At 42.6% G+C, this 17,705-nt stretch overlaps 1 protein-coding gene across 4 annotated transcripts in view; it reads left to right on the top strand.

The window, feature by feature from the left end:
- The window catches only part of PDGFRL (platelet derived growth factor receptor like), a 47,130-nt gene that overhangs the window by 8,060 nt on the left and 21,365 nt on the right, over positions 1–17,705 (top strand). For all 4 annotated transcript variants that reach the window (XM_045017234.1, XM_045017235.1, XM_045017233.1 and 1 more), the window contains exon 2: positions 4,462–4,756. In XM_045017234.1, coding sequence (XP_044873169.1) covers positions 4,536–4,756 — 221 coding nt within the window. In that variant the 5' untranslated portion in view covers positions 4,462–4,535. The remainder of the gene's footprint in view (positions 1–4,461; positions 4,757–17,705) is intronic.

Genomic DNA, 17,705 nt, shown 5'->3' with positions numbered 1-17,705 from the left:
GAACTGGACACATTATTCCAGCACCAGCAACGCTAGTGCTAAATACAAAGGTAAAACAGCTTCTTCTGCTCCTACTTGAGAGTCCCCTGTTTATGCATCCCAGGGTCACATTTGCTGTTTTGAGTGCAGTGGTGGCATCACATGCAAAAAACGTGGACCAAGTGCTCACAGTATGGGCAAATAGTGGGAGCATTACTAGAGGTCTTGTCCTTGTCTCCTATCTTCTGCTTGAGCACCTTTTGGTTTGACTCTGCCTTGGGACCGGCTCAGTGCCTTCATTTGCCCATAATGTTTGTAGATGTCTGCATTCTGGTGACTCTTCTCCTGGTGGGACTGAATATGCAGGTCTCCAAAGAAGGCAATCAAGCCAGGAGCTTGATGGAGGCCCACAAAGTACAGTGTTTCAGGGGATGTGACTACTGTAATGGGTATGTGGTACTGGCTGTGGATACAAGGTACTTTAAGTACAAACTATAGTAAAACTGGATTAACTTCCCCATGTTGATAAGACCTTAGACACAACAGTCATGAAGTCTGGGGGCTTCATTTCTAATCACCAAGCACCTCTCCCAAAAGATTCCTGTTGGCACAGTATTTGTCACGATGTCAATACAAGTAGTGTGACTATCATGCATTAGTTATTGACAGACAAAAAAGACGCTCTTCAGTGCAAAGAGGAGGTTAAACCTAAGGGATCCTGCAGAAAGCTAAATGGATTAATTGTACATCATTCTTGAGACAAGTAAAAATATGGTTCATGGGCAGGATCCCCTGGGAGGATAACAAGAGGGGGAAAGGAGTCCAGGAAAGCTGGCTGTATTTTAAAGAATCCTTATTGAGGTTGCAGGAACCAACCATCCCGATGTGTAGAAAGAATAGTAAATATGGCAGGCGACCAGCTTGGCTTAACAGTGAAATCCTTGCTGATCTTAAACACAAAGAAGAAGCTTACAAGAAGTGGAAGATTGGACAAATGACCAGGGAGGAGTATAAAAATATTGCTCAGGCATACAGGAGTGAAATCAGGAAGGCCAATCACACTTGGAGTTGCAGCTAGCAAGAGATGTTAAGAGTAACAAGAAGGGTTTCTACAGGTATGTTAGGAACAAGAAGGTGGTCAGGGAAAGTGTGGGCCCCTTACTGAGTAGTGACAGAGGATGTGGAAAAAGCTAAATGTACTCAATGCTTTTTTTTGCCTCTGTCTTCACGAACAAGGTGATCTCCCAGACTACTGTACTGGACAGCACAATATGGGGAGGAGGTGACCAGCCCTCTGTGGAGAAAGAAGTGGTTCAGGACTATTTTAGAAAAGCTGAACGAGCACAAGTCCATGGGGCCAGATGCACTGCATCCGAGGGTGCTAAAGGAGTTGGTGGATGAGATCACAGAGCCATTGGCCATTATCTTTGAAAACTCATGGCGATCCAGGGAGATCCTGGATGACTGGAAAAAGGCTAATGTAGTGCCCATCTTTAAAAAAGGGAAGGAGGAGGATCTGGGGAACAACAGGCCAGTCAGCCTCACTTCAGTCCATGGAAAAATCATGGAGCAGGTCCTCAAGGAATCAGTTTTGAAGCACTTTGAGGAGAGGAAAGTGATCAGGAACAGTTAGCATGGATTCACCAAGGGCAAGTCATGCCTAACCTAATTGCCTTCTATGATGAGATAACTGGCTCTGTGGATGAGGGGAAAGCAGTGGATGTGTTATTCCTTGACTTTAGCAAAGCTTTTGATACGGTCTCCCACAGTATTCTTGCCAGCAAGTTAAAGATGTGTGCGCTGGATGAATGGACTATAAGGTGGATAGAAAGCTGGCTAGATCGTCGGGCTCAACGGATAGTGATCAATGGCTCCATGTCTAGTTGGCAGCTGGTATCAAGCGGAGTGCCCCAAGGGTCAGTCCTGGGGCCAGTTTTTGTTCAAATCTTCATTAATGGTTGGAGGATGGCATGGATTGCACCGTCAGCAAGTTTGCAGATGACACTAAACTGGTAGATATGCTGGAGGGTAGGGATAGGATACAGAGGGACCTAGACACATTAGAGGATTGGGCCAAAAGAAATCTGATGAGATTCAACAAGGATGAGTGCAGAGAATCCCATGCACTGCTACAGACTAGGGACTGAGTGGCTAGGCAGAAGTTCTGCAGAAAAGGCCAGTGGGTTACAGTGAACGAGAAGCTGGATATGTGTCAACAGTGTGCCCTTGCTGCCAAAAAGGCTAATGGCATTTTGGGCTGTATAAGTGGGAGCATTGCCAGCAGATCGAGGGACATGATCATTCCCCTCTATTCGACATTGGTGAGGCCTCATCTGGAGTACTGTGTCCAATTTTGGGCCCCACACCACAAGAAGGATGTGAGAAAATTGGAAAGAGTCCAGCAGAGGGCAACAAAAATGATTAGGGGGCTGGAGCACATGACCTACGAGGAGAGGCTGAGGGAACTGGGATTGTTTAGCCTGCAGAAGAGAAGAATGAGGGGGGATTTGATAGCTGCTTTCAACTACCTGAAAGGGGGTTCCAAAGAGGATGGCTTTAGGCTGTTCTCAGTGGTACCAGATGATGGATCAAGGAGTAATGGTCTCAAGTTGCAGTGTGTGTGTGTGGGAGGGGGAGTTAGGAAAAACTTTTTCACTAGGAGGTTGGTGAAGCACTGGAATGGGTTACCTAGGGAGGTGGTGGGATCATCTTAGAGGTGTTTAAGGTCAGGCTTAAAGCCCTGGCTGGGATGATTTAGTTGGGGATTAGGTCCTGCTTTGACTAGGGGGTTGGACTAGATGACTTCCTGAGGCCCCTTTCAACCCTGATATTCTGTGATACTGAAAAGCATGCGAACTGAAGGCCTGCTTCTGTGAATACTTCTATACATGTGTGACTTTGTTCACGAGAGTATCTTATTCAGTTATTCACGTGTTTGCAGGATCAGAACCTAAAATGAACATGCCTCTAAAAGTTAGCTTCATAAACCGCCAAAGTGGCAATAAAATCATGTGGCTGCGCAAAGGCCCAATCCTGCAAGCATTTCTGTACAGGATAACTTTGTGTGAGTAGTACCATTTTTGCAAGATTGAGTCTGTAAGGCATGTACCCTTTGTGATTGTTACTGCTTTTGTTGGTTTAATAATCAATCCCAGGGTTTCTCAAACAGGGGTCGCTGCTTGTTTAGGGAAAGCCCCTGGCGGGCTGGGCCGGTGTGTTTACCTGCCCTGTCTGCAGGTCCGGCCGATCGCAGCTCCCACTGGCCGCGGATTGCTGCTCTGGGCCAATGGGAGCTGCTGGAAGCGGCAAGCCGCGGCCAGTGGGAGCCGTGATGGGCTGGACCTGCGGACGGGGCAGGTAAACACACTGGCCCGGCCTGCCAGGGGCTTTCCCTACACAAGCAGTGACCCCTGTTTTGAGAAACTCTGATTTATCCCCACTTCATTTAAGCTCTGTGGCAGAAGGAGTTTTTAGAAGGGATATGAAGGTAGCAAAGGCAGTGGTTTTTTGTTTTTTTTTCACTGACTTGATTTGCTGCTGCACTTCTACTGACTTTGCTTATGGTTCAAGTTTTTGTTTCATTAGATTAATATTTACTGGCCAGACATCCTCAGTCCAGAAATGTTCTTGAAAGTGGACACTTTAAAAACTGGCCACTAGTTTTGGGTGCTTCAATTTGAGACACCTTATTTTTAGAAGGTCTGAGCGCCCACAACTCCAGTTGAAGTCAATAGGAACTGAAGGTGTTAGATTCTCTATCAAGCACTAAGAATTTCCAGTTGGGCACCCTTGATTGATGGCCATTATTGAAAAATCTAGCTGTTGCCTTGGAGATTTTTAAATGCCAAATGTATTATCACTATAAAGAAACTCACACCATTTAACAAATGCACCGAAAAATCAGCAGTGATCTGTAAACTTCCTGATATTTGTTATGTGGCACCCTTCTTTTAACACACATTGTCTGCAAAATTAAACAGAGGTGTAGGAGTGGATGGCCACATATGATGACACATTTTAAGATGCAAGACTTACTTTCAGTTCACCACGTGACTGTGTGCATGACTGAACTGACAGTTTTGACTGAAATTATCTGAGACAAAGGTATTCGTTCCCATGTTACACTGAGTTCTGATACCTTTCATTTATTTGTCTATTCCTATTAACTGTGTTACACACGGACGGATTTTCCTAAATATTAAGAGCGTCTGTATTTTTCTGGAACATGTGACGGGTGTTTTAATACTTAGAATTCCAAACTTGTATGGAAATTTATGATCCCAGTCAATTTTTCTGTGCTTTCCTTGTATGAAGGCTGATCAAGGTGAGCTTCCAGGAGGGAAAACTAATTTTACATAAAGACTGTAGTAGTTATAGACACTTGCAGAGAAGAAACCTTTCAAAGATAATTAGACTGTATAATTTTTTGCTTGTTGAAAATCAGCATTAACACATTGCTTTTTTTCTTCACATTTTTATTAGTTACCGGACAACCTGCAAAGAGTAAGCGTCCAAAGGAACCAGGAGAAAACAAAATTAAACCTGCCAACAAAAAAATGAAGCCCAAACTCCCTAAATTAAAGGAGAGAGAATCCAGTGACTCATCCACAAAATCCCAATCCATAATGATCCAAGTGATGGATAAAGGCCGCTTCCAGAAACCTGCTGCCACTTTGAGTCTGCCTGTAGGGCAGAGCATAGAACTACGATGTAAAGGGAATAAAACTGGGTGGAGTTATCCTTCATACCTAGACACCTTTCAAGACTCCAGGCTCAGGTAAGTTTCCTTTAATTTGAAAGAAGCTAGAAACTTTATTTTCCAGTTTAAACACATTTTTATATTAATTTTTTGTTTTTATGGTCAGGCTATTTCATCTTGAAAAGAATACATCTTTTTTGATAATCATAAAAGATACGAACCTGGCATGAGTAGAAAAAAATTCTCTGTAGTTAAACCAATTTACTGTACTGGAAACTAATTATTTGCATAAGCAGGCAGTATTTGTTTTAGGTCTGTGTAGAAGTGTTCTCCCTTCTGTGACTTTAATTTCCATATCCAGTGCAGCTATTAACAAAAAAAGCATGTTGGAAGTCACAATTAAGAAGCATTAGCAGACTTTTATGGATAAACATACATAGGGTCTCATCACACTGTCTGGCCCTATCACTGCTGATTGCTAATGCTTGCCTACTTACATGACCATATATTTTTCAATACCTGTTTTAATATGGCCAAATCCTTCAGTCTTTACTCCTTATTTAGGCAAAACTCCTATTGACTTAATGAGAACTTTAAGTGAGTGTATAATGGCTGCAGAATTTGGCCCTTAAGGATTTATTGATTCATGTCAGCCCAGGGCCGCCCAGAGCGGGGGGCAAGTGGGGCAACTTGCCCCGCGCTCCACAGGGGCCCCCAAGAGAACAGCTGAAGCTCCCACCCCGGCCCCCTACCCCTGCCTTTGCCCCTCTCCCGGAGCCTCAGCGCATCAAGCAGTGTCCCCGGACAGCGCTGCAGTGTGTCTCCAGTGGGGCCCCTGAGCTCCACCCCGCTCAGAGCTGCGTGGTCAGGGGGCGGGGCTGCGAGCTCCAGTGGGGCCCTGAGCTTCCTCCGCTTGGCATGGAGGTCATAGACCCGCCCCCTGACCACGCGGCTCTGAGTGGGGCGGAGCTCAGGAGGCCATGCCGGAGACACCTGCAGCTGTTCAGCGACGGGCTGAGGGTCCAGGTGAGGGGAGGAGCCGGGGGTAAGAGGCTGAGGCCGGGAGGCTTGGCTAAGGGGCAGGGAATCTTGGGGACAGTCAGGGGACAAGGAGGGGACAGAGGTTGGGTGGGGGGGGCGGTCAGGGGACAGGGAACATGGGGGGCTGGATTGTGGGTGTTCCGGGGGTCTGTCAGGACTCAGCTGGGCAGTCAGGGAGCAGGGGTGGGGTCTCTGGGGGACGGTGAGGGGAAAAGGAGCAGGATGGGTTGGGGATTCTGAGGTGGGGGCAGTTGGGGGCAGGAAATGGGTGGGGGTCGGATAGGGGGCAGGGCCAGGCTGTTTGGGAGGCACAGCCTTCCCTACCCTAAAGCTCATTCAGCAGTTTGAGACTTGCAGAAGAGCCAAGCTGTTAGCTTTTCCATTAGGGCTACCATCCCTTCCACTTCTCAAATGCCAAATTATAGTCTATATTTAATTTCAGTGCCATAGGGAGATTCATGTCAAGGGAGGGTAGCTTCATTTAAAATTAGCCACTGGGGGAGGGATCACATGAGAAGAGCAATATCCTGCCCAACCCTACCAAGGGAGACCCCCTCCCCCTACATTTCCTGAGGCTCCAGAGGGGTTAACTCAGTGGTTCTCAAACTTTTGTCCTGGTGACCCCTTTCACATAGCAAACCTCTGAGTGCGCCCTCCCTCCCCCCCACTCCTTATAAATTGAAAATACTTTTTTATATATTTAACACTATTATAAATGCTGGAGGTAAAGCGGGGTTTGAGGTGGAAGCTGACAGCTCGCGCCCCCCAGTAATAACCTCGTGACCCCTGAGGGGTCCCGACCTCCAGTTTGAGAATCCCTGGGTTAATTTAATTTTAGCACCCTGTGTCCCTTCACATGCATGTGCTATTTTGAGCATTTCAGTTTTCACAACATAAGCTCATCCCAGATTCTGGAACAAGCTCAAATGCTCAGTTTGTGGAGTATGTACATATCTATACTAAAGACAAACCCACAGTAATCATCTTCAGTTTGTGAGGGACCCCATGGAGCCAGTCTCTAGGAAACAGATAAGTGCTTGGAGGTTAAGTCCATTAATGGCTATTAGCCAGGATGGGTAAGGAATGGTGTCCTTAGTCTCTGTTTGTCAGAGGGTGGTGATGGATGGCAGGAGAGAGATCACTTGATCATTGTTAGGTTCACTCCCTCTGGGGCACTTGGCATTGGCCATTGTCGGCAGACAGGATACTGGGCTGGATGGACCTTTGGTCTGACCCAGTATGGCTGTTCTTATGTTCTAACCTAAATGAACCCAAAGTTATGGAGACAGATATGAGACTCCGCTGGCTTCCTTGAATCAGAAACCTGGAAAAATCTCTGACTGGATGGGCTCAGGCGTTTGGTCACAAGCTGAGGTGGTTCAAAAGTTTTGGATTTTTTTTTTTTTAAGCAGAATTTTTTATTGTTTCTTTAAAACAGTCAACCACAGCAAGCAGAAAATATTTGGCCACACACTTATGAAACCTCAAACCATGTTCAGGTTTTGGCAGACTAATTTCAGCTTTTCAATTAAAAAAAAAAAAAAAAACACAACAAATTTTGAAGGAAAGCAGACATTGTCCGTGATTTTTTTTTCTGCTTTTTAAAAACCCCTAGTTTTCGATCCAAAAAAAGTTTTGATGGAAAATATTAAAAGGGTTGGGCAAATGAGCTTTAGTGCCTTTTAGCACTAGCTGATGCTGAGAACCAGTGATACCTTGTAAATAAATTTTCTCAAAACTGGGTTTGTACTGAGAAGCGGAAGGTTTATTTTTCCCAGGGCCGCCCATTGGGGGTGGGGGGGCAGTTTTCCCTGGGTCCCGCAGGGGCCCCCACGAGAATATAGTATTGCAATTTTTTTTAATGGAAGGGGCCCCTGAAATTGCTTTGCCCCAGGCCCTCTGAATCCTCTGGGCGGCCCTGTGTCAGCCACACATTTCAGTGAAACCTGTCTTAAAGGACTGAAAAAAAAAAATAGCTTAACTAAAATGATTTTCTAATAAAGGAAGAGTAGAATTGTAGCAGAGCAAAAATATCTTCAGTCCATTTGGGGCTGTTTTGGGTGCTTGCTTTAGGCAATAGTACATATGGCTGTTTATCTGTATATATTTTTAATATGGAATATGATTGTTGAATAATATGCAGAGTTGGAGGTGGGTAGCCACATGTGACATTAGATGTTAGAAAGACTAGTTGAGTGACAAGTATTGGTGTGTTTTAAAGTTTGAATTAAATCAAATATATTTAACAGTATGCAACACACAGGTGACCGAGAAGGAGTGGGACACAGATTTGAGGGATCAATGATAAAATTTATGGGTGTAGGTGGGGAGAGTCTGCTGAATTTGAGCTTGTCCTAGATTTAGCCATTTGCCTGCATTTTCAGAAAATGAGTATGGAATGTAGATCTATAGAAGATTAGAGTTCTGATCTGGGAAAGAAATATTGAGGGTCCTGTTTACATGAAGAGTAAGCCCACCAGTCAGGGGCGGCTCTAGGTTTTTGGCCGCCCCAAGCAGTCATGCCCGGGAGGCTCCCCCGAGCCGCGGGAGCAGCGGACCTCCCGCGGGCATGACTGCAGAGGGTCCACTGGTCGCGCGGCTCGGCTGGACCTCCCGCAGCTGCGGGCGGTTCGCAGGTCCGGCGACTCCGGTTGAGCTGCCACAGGCATGCCTGCGGGAGGTCCAGCCGAGCCGCGGGACCAGCGAACCGTCCGCAGTCATGCCTGCGGGAGGTCCACTGGAGCCGCCGGCCGAGCGTCCCCTCCGCAGTCATGCCTGCGGCAGGTCCGCTGCTCCCGGGGCTCCGGTGGACCTCCCGCAGGCATGACTGCGGCAGGTCCGCCGGCCCAGCCTGCCGCCCCCCCGGGAAAGGGCCGCCCCAGGCAGGGGCTTGCCCCGCTGGGCTCTGGAGCCGGCCCTGCCACCAGTGATCACAAACTTTAGTGGGCAACTTCTGTGTGTCAAGGGTAACAGACAATCATTATTCCACAGCATGTGGAAGTTGGCTTGTATTGGAGAGAACTCTTACCCTTAATGCCATGGGGTAGATCCTCAGCTGGTGTAAATTGACTACAGTGGTGTTATGACAATTTATACCAGCTAAGAAGGTGCCCCATCACTGGAGAATAAGAGAAGCCGTGTGGGGGAATTTTACAACTATTATTGACTGAAAAATTGTTAAATATTTCTGAAAACTCAGGTGAATAACTGAAATTGACCAGAAGATGCACCTATGAGTAAGTGAGAAACACTGGTTCCCAAATATGTTAAATTGTTGTTGAAATATTGTACATTTCCCAAAGCCCTAAACCAACCAACCAGGCAAGGGACTTAAGTTGTTTTTTTTTTTAGTTGAAATGTATTTTGATTTTTCTAAATATTTTCTAGACTAAAATACTAACAACTTTCCATGCCTCTCTCCACTGACACATTTTTCTTTCCTCTCCTCTGTTCTATGTTCTTTCTTTTGAAACATGACATTATCTTCCAAAAAGATAAGAACTAGATGGATAGAAACCTGTGTTTTGGCCCTCATGTACCTTTCAGTGGAAGTCCATTACATTCCTTAGTCTTCTAAACCTTTAACTAGGAAGAGGTACAAGGCCCACACCTGGTCCCATTTAAGTCAGTGGGAATTTAGCCATTGGCTTCCATGGAAGTAGAATTGGACTCATAACGTAAAAATGAAATATTTTCCATTTGAGTTAGGAATAAAGTTCTTCTTTTGTCTACCAGCTACAGTTTTATGCAGTCTTTTGTCTTTGATTAATGGAATTAATTCCATTAATCAAATATAATTTATAAATCATTTGAAAGATAATATTTTTGTAGCAATAGGTGCTTCCTTGATACAGTAGACAGTAAATCTACTGGGGGTTGGACTAGATGACCTCCTGAGGTCCCTTCCAACCCTGAGATTCTATGAAATCAATATTTATTCACCTGCTGGTAAAGCACTTGTTTTCCAAAGACCTCTTCAGTCTTTTTCCTGGTGTCAGGTTCCTGTCCGTTCTTGAGATCTAAATTTAACCTTTAGTAACATGGTGGGCTTTCCATTTAAACCCATAAATGGGAATTTTATTTTACTCTCATTCAAGATAGGCTTTCAAGGCAATTACCTCTGCCAGAAAGTGTCTGCTACCACTGCATTTATTTTTCAGCTAGTGGAATCCTGGGTTCACATTTCCACTTAAGTGTTTAAATGAGTTCATCAGTAATTTATACCATAGCTTGAATTTGGAAGTTCCCTTCACCTTTCAATATTTTGTTTAGATTATAATGAATTAAGATGTTTAAATGTTGAAAACGTAGGTTTCCAACAAAAATGGTATATGTTTGCCATTCCTCAAAGCTACGATAAAGAGAAGTGTTTCAGGTCCTGAAGTCTAATTCTCTTTAGTATGGATGTTGAAAAGTAGGGAGAGGTTTCAGAGAAGAGCTACAAGAATGAATAAAGGTCTTATAAACATATCTTGCAATGAGAGACAGAAGGAACTCAATTTGTTTAGTTTCTGACTGAAGATTTTAAGAGCTATCTTGATCACCGTTCATAATTACTGAACAGGTAGAAGATCGCTTTTTGCTAGATTTTTAAGAGCCTTCTTGTATAAAGACATAACAAGATCTAGTGGCTGGAAGCTGAAGATGGCAAAGTTAAAACTGGAAATAAGGCATGCTTTTAACAGTGAGGGTTATCAACTATTGGAATAGCTTATTAAGGAATGTGGTAAATTCTCCATCACTTTGGATTCTTTAAATCAAGGCTGAATGTCTTTCTCACTTGTGGTGGATTTAATTCCACCACAAGTTGTTGGATGTAATGCAGGAAACACTGGGTGAAATTCTATTACTTTTATTATGCAGGAAATTAAACTAGATTATCATAATAGTCTCTTCTGGCCTGAAAATCCGTGAATCTGTTCTTTAGTTTTCCATGAGGATAAGATAGTCCTTCAACCTTTTAACTTTCTTCATAAAGCAGTTTCAGATATTCAGCAGGATCTAGTTTTCAAAGGGTCATGCTGCCTTCATTGCTTGAATATAAGGAGAGGTTTTTACCTGAAAAAGCAATTTAATTAAAAAACCCTTGTTTTTTTTGTAGTAGTGGTGTTTTTCTGGCTTTGGGGGAAGGGGTCCAAAAAGAGAGACCATTTCCAAACAGCATCTTTCTAAATGAACCAAAGGATATATCAAACCATGCTACAAAAGTTAAATTGCCTCCTCCAGAAGTTACTACATTAGTTCTGATGGCTTCCCAGAAATGTTTGCAAAGCTCATTAATAAGAATTAGAGGCAGAGATCATAAGTCAAAGATGGAAAAGACCTTTATATCATCCATTTAATTTCCCTGCCAGTACATTATTTTCTGTAGTATACTTTATACTGCTGTGCCACTTGGCTTTCGCGTCACATTTTTACCCAATGTTACTGTTTTAAACCCAGAGGCTAAGTTGACATAGCTTGTTGGATAAGGCAGTCTCTTTAAACAGAAATGATCAGTTTACCTTCAAAGTGATTACTGATCAATAGTTTCCAAAAGTGGAAAAATTGGAGGAAAATATATAAAGGAAGAAAAAAGTGTTCCCAACCTACAGGTTCATTGCCCTTCCCAGCTCTCAAAAATAGTGAAAAAATATATTGCTTCTGTAGATGTACACTCTCCTTCCTTCCATCCCTGCTTGTTTTTTCCAGGAAAGCAGTCGGGGCTTATGAAGTCTACATACTTTCTTTATGCTGTCTAATGCATGTTAATTGCTTTAACTTCTCCTAGTGTGTAGATCTGTGGAGGCTGTATAATCAGAGAACTCTACTTACAGACAAATAATATTTTTAGCGTTAATACTGGATTTTTGTACGGTAGGAAATTACAGCGGCAAGCCTACTTCTATGAAGATGCTATAGCCAGGAAAACCTGCTGCTTTCAAATTTTACTGTTTCTCAACAGAACTTCTGGCTGCTATTTAGACAATTTGTGTATTTTCTTTTGCAGTTAATAAAGCTATAGCATCTTTGTCCAGAAGGTGGCATATGTCAGCTGTAAGATCAGTGTCTTTCACCTGAGTGAGTTAAGAATAAATAAAGTTATAATGTAACGAGTCTGATTTTTTTTTTAATGCAACCTTAACTAGGCCTCATTTTTCATGCAGGTGCAAATATTTGCTGACAAAGTGTAGATCATTTAGATGTCAAAATGCCTGACTATCTGCAGCTCAGGTTAGGTTTGTTTCCAGATCTTCTAGAAATGTGATTGGGTGGGTGCTCCTGAATCTGGAAGACAGTAGAAAAAAGGAACTAATTTTCATGGCTTTTTTTTTTTTTTTTGAAAAAAAGGGAATTTATGTAGCTGACCAAATTTGTTCAGAGAGGCTCTGACTAGGTACTTTTCACCTTCCCTTTTCCTGTGAAACATTGTTTTTCTTAAAAGGTGTGTGTGTGTATAAAATTATTATTAAATTATATTATATAAAATTATTAATATATATTAAAAACTAAAGCAAGGATGACCTTGTAAACTGGAGTAGTAGTAATAGGATGAAATTTAATAGTGAAAAGTGTGAGGTCAGGCATTTAGGGATTAATAACAAGAATTTTGCTTTTAAATTGGGGGGACATCAGTTGGAAGTAACAGAGGAGGAGAAGGACCTTGGAGTATTGGTTGATCACAGGATGACTGAGCTGCCAATGTGATATGGCCGTTAAAGAAGCTAATGCAGTTTTAGGATGCATCGGGCGAGGTATTTCCAATAAAGATAAGGTGGTGTTAGTACCATTATACAAGGCACTGGTGAGACCTCATCTGGAATAGTGTGTGCAGTTCTGGTCTCCCATGTTTAAGGAGTGTGCAGTTCTGGTCTCCCATGTTTAAGGAGGATGAATTCAAACTGGAACAGGTACAGAGAAGGGCTACTAGGATGATCCGAGGAATGGAAAACCTGTCTTATGAAAGGAGACTGAAAGAGCTTGGCTTGTTTAGCCTAACCAAAAGAAGGCTGAGGGGAGATATGATTGCTCTTTATAAATATATCAGAGGGATAAATATCAGGGAGGGAGAGGAATTATTTAAGCTTAGTATCAATGTGGACACAAGAACAAATAAATATAAACTGGACAGGAGGAAGTTTAGACTTGAAATTAGACGAAGGTTTCTAAGCATTACAGGAGTGAAGTTCTGGAAGAGCCTTCCAAGGGGAGTAGTGGGGGCAAAAGACATATCTGGCTTCAAGACTAAGGTTGATAAGTTTATGGAGGGGATGGTATGATGGGATCAATTAATTGCCAAAATTAGGTTCTTTGATTATTAGCAGGTAAATATGCCCAATGGTCTGTGATGGGGTGGGATCTGAGTTACTACAGAAAATTCTTTCCTGGGTGCTGGCTGGTGAGTCTTGCTCACATGCTCAGGGTTTAACTGATCACCATAAATTGGGGTTGGGAAGGAATTTTCCTCCAGGGAAGATTGGCAGAGGCCCTGGAGGGAGGTTTTTCGCCTTCCTCTGCAGCGTGGGGCACGGGTCACTTGCTGGAGGATTCTCTGCACCTTGGTCTTTAAACCACGATTTGAGGACTTCAGTAACTCAGACATAGGTTAGGGGTTTGTTACAGGAGTGGGTGGGTGGGTGAGATTCTGTGGCCTGCTTTGTGCAGGAGGTCAGACTAGATGATCATAATGGTCCCTTCTGACCTTAAGTCTATGAGTCTATTTAGTAAAATATTAAGGCTTAGATGTAAACAGACTATTCCTTTCAGCTAGAAAAGTTTGATACATACCTCCTAGCAGTGCATTTTAGAACAGTAGATTGGTTATAGCAAATTTATGGACATTTAAATACTAGAAGTACTTTCTCATGCAGAAATCTTGTATTGCAGTATTATAATTAGGGCCCTACCAAATTCATGGTCCATTTTGGTCAATTTCATGGTCATAGGATTTTAAAAATAAATGTCATGTTTTCAGCTATTTAAATCTGAAATTTCACGGTGTTGTAAGTGTAGGGGTCCTGACCCAAAAAGGAGGTGTGTGTGTTTGGGGGGGGGGTGTCAAAAGGTTATTGTAGAGGGGGTTGCAGTACTGCTACCCTTACTTTTGCACTGCTGGTGGTGGCGGCACTGCTTTCATAGCTGGGCAGCTGGAGAGCAGTGGCTGCTGGGTGGGAGCCCAGCTCTGAAGGCAGAGCCACCGCCAGCTGCAGCACAGAAGTAAGGATGGCATGTTATGGTATTGCCATGCTTACTTCTGCGCTGCTGCCTGCAGAGCTGGGCCCTCAGTCAGCAGCTGCCACTCTCTAGCCGCCCACCTCTGCAGGCAGCAGCACAGAAGTAAGGATGGCATAGTATGGTATTGCCACCCTTACTTCTGCGCTGCTGCCTTCGGAGCTGGGTACCCAGCCAATAGCTGCTGCTCTCTGGTTGCCCAGCTCTGAAGGCAGCGCAGAAGTTAAGGTACCAATATCGTAACCCCTTCCCCCTCGCCCCCCATTTTGGATCAGGGCCACCAATTTGAGCAATGCTGGTCTCCCCTGTGGAATCTGTATAGTGTAAGATAAAAACACACAAGACCAGTTTCACGGTCAGATGTGTTTGTCATGGCCGTGAATTTGGTAGGGCCCTAATTATCTTTGAGTGTGGTGGAAAAGGTGTAAACTAAAAATATTACAGTGGTATGCATTTTTACTATCTCTTAGAATATCTTCAGCTAAATCTCCTAAACTTCTTGCTATATTGCTAGTAGGCACAGATGTAAAACAAACTCAGTGTTTGTTTGTTTTTTAAATAGAATGTGAATTTTACTTCCTGGTTTTAGGAGAGCAGATGAAGGTTTTTTGAACTAGTACAGTAACTGAAAATGTGTCAGAGCTAGTTGTATTAATTAATAGATCAATCACTATTTGCAGAATGATTTGAGGGTAGAAAATGCTATTTATCTTTTAAAAGAGAGTGTATATTTCACTGTATATGGATTTGAAGCTAAGGACTACCTGCAATAAGCAGATTTGCTGTGCTAAGCATTCCCTTATTTTAAAAACAAATTCTTTCTATTCCATTTTAAAACACAATATTCCATGTGGAGAAATGCTAGCTGCTATTCATAAGCAGCAAAAATATCATCACTTTGTCCAGGACACAATTTCTAGATGTAACAGCCTCACTAGAAGTAAAGGAATATCTTTGTACAAGGAGTAATCATTTATTAATCTGTGGTAGTTTTTTCAGGGATGAAACAGAACCGATTATTAATGAAAAAAGAAAAACGTGAGAGGAAGGAAAAGAGAGAACTCTCATCACAAATTACTGACATTAAATGATGATTTTCAGCAGTTTTGTTGATAGACCTCTTATCCTTAGGAGACACTACTTCTCCATGAATTAATAATTTGGGTGCCTTAACATTTCCAAAATTCCCAGGAGGAGAGAGAATCACGAATAAGTTAACAACAAAAAGTTTAGAGTCCAGTTAATAAAACACAAGAGAGCATATAGACTTTATGAGCAGGACTGGTTCTGGAACTTGATACTTGCCCAGGTGTGGCTTGCGATAGCCCTGTACCCCATTTTGGATAGGACAAGACCAAAAATAGCACATCTGCTTGGTGACCTATGACGACTGTCGAGACTATTCCTTGTAAATGAATGGCAGTCATGACCTGATGGCACCAAGTGGCCCCCTTGTTCAATCACATGGCACCAATAACCACCCACCCACACGACAGGGTTTGTTTACATGGGGTAATGTGCCCTATGGGGGTGTGATTTTTTTAAAGCACCTACATGTTGTGCATTAATTGGTCCATGTAGCTCCTGCTGGTGGACAATAAATGTTCCCTAGCATGCTTTAACCTAGTGCTGTTTCCCAATACTAAGTTAAAGCATACTAGGGAGCCTTTAGTGTGTACCAGCAAGGGCTGATTAAATGTACCAATTAGTGCACAACATGTTAGTGCCATTTAAAAATCACACCGCCACAGGGGACATTACTCCACTGTGTAGAGCAGCCCTTAGATCCAACATAATGACAAATGATTAAAAAAAAATCCCAAACACTTCCGTGCCCTGTTTATGTCAGTGCATAAAATAAATGAGTTGTTGGAGGTACAGAACTATAAGAAGATATCTTATAGCCATTCTAGGTGGTGTCTTCATTTGCAACAGTCCCATCAATGTTTAGTTCGGTAGTTTTACTGTCAATAAAACTAGAATCTATCCACTTAGTCTCCCTGCAGTTTTGCAAGGTGAAGTCCCTGTGACTGATTTGTTGGCTAATGGACAGAATCACTTTCTCTTTGACTCAAATGCAGAAATATAATCGGGATACACTGTGTTGTAAATGTTGACAGATATGGGATTTTTAAAACTACCCAAGCAATACTTTTAGCTACTAATTACCCTTCCTGCTATTCTTTAATCCACAGAGAGAGAGAGAGAGAGGCCCAATCCAATGTCTCTGGGTATCTTATAACTCTGATAGTGAATTGTGTGGGTGGTTTTTTTTTCTTTAACAGCTTGAGTCCAGTAAAATGTATCCCATAATAAAAACTGTATATTGATACCATTTTTTAATGGAGGATATTAAAGCAGTCAGATCATTTTAGCCACCAGTGAAACGTAGCCACATTAGAGGTGTACAACACAAGCTTTATAAAACTACAATACAAAACTGAACAACACTATAGAACTGAAATTAAGATTACTATAGTTTATTGACCCTGTGGAGGGAATTTGTTTGCCCACTCCCTCTCATAAGAAAGTAAGGATGGCCTATTGGTTAGGGTCTGGACTGAAACTTGAGATGTAGGTTCAAGTCCTGCCTCAGCCACAGACTTGACCAAGTCACTTAATGTACCCTGGCCTCAGTTCTGTAACTGTAAAATGGGGATAATACGTCCCTACTTCAGAGTGCTGTGGGGTACTCATATTATGGTGATGAGAGCTATACATGTCCATAGATGGACAGACAGCACTGAAATTTTACCAAGAAACCAGGTTTAATTCCCCAATTCTTGTGAAAGGTGCCATTGGTTCTCCTAACTCTTGACTTTCTGACTACACAGGGCAGTTGAGGCTAAAATGCATTTAAAAAGATTGCATCTGATGAAGTGGGTATTCTCCCACGAAAGCTCATGCTCCCAAACGTCTGTTAGTCTATAAGGTGCCACAAGACACTTTGCTGCTTTTACAGATCCAGACTAACATGGCTACCCCTCTGATACTTTAAAAAGATTGTGAGGTACTCAGATACATATCTTAGTAAAGCACTAAGGCTGGCAAAAACATTCTGTGAAACAGAATTCTATGCAGAAACAATGGGTCTTTAGGGAATAGTTCAAACAGCTGTGCTGGAAAACTATAAAAATAAGAGTTTAAAAAATAAAGCTGAAAATTGCTCTTGGAGGGAGCCTGATCTTTAAGGTACTGATACCCTCAGCTTCCAGTAGCTACAAAAAGACTTGAGGGCAGTCAGCCCTGTTCAGAATTGAGTTTCTAGAAACAAAGTCTCTGGCAGCAACTCAAATCTTTTTGGGTCTTGAGGATATTATTGTAATAATGTACTTATTTGCTACACCGATACTAACTTGGACTCTTAATACATTCAATGGGTGGCGTACCCGAGCCCACTTATTCACTGACGCTCTTAAAAATCCTGCACCGCAATCTGGGTCTATGCTGGTTATGTGATATGTATGTATCTCTTCATCCTTGTAACCGATACCTGTAATCCCTCATAAATCAAGCCTGACCCCAGATGTACAGTACCTTCTTAACTTGTGTATATTTAATTTTAAACATTAAATTTTTTATTAAAGTTAAACCTGATCTGATGCCAACAGGGTGTTTTAACATGGGAGTTCTTGGGGGAGAGATCTCTCTTTGAAGATGAGTTATATTCCCTTTCTGTATACGATAAGGAGTTCCTTGGGAGGAGAGGAAGCCATGTGGTTTTGTGCTATTTTAAATTTGGCAATCACAAATTGTACCCACCCACAGAAAATAT

This window comes from Mauremys mutica, chromosome 5 (assembly GCF_020497125.1).
Source record: "Mauremys mutica isolate MM-2020 ecotype Southern chromosome 5, ASM2049712v1, whole genome shotgun sequence".
Lineage (NCBI taxonomy): Eukaryota > Metazoa > Chordata > Testudines > Geoemydidae > Mauremys > Mauremys mutica.
Note: the sequence above shows the minus strand (reverse complement) of the source record. Positions and strands in the feature narration are given on the sequence as shown.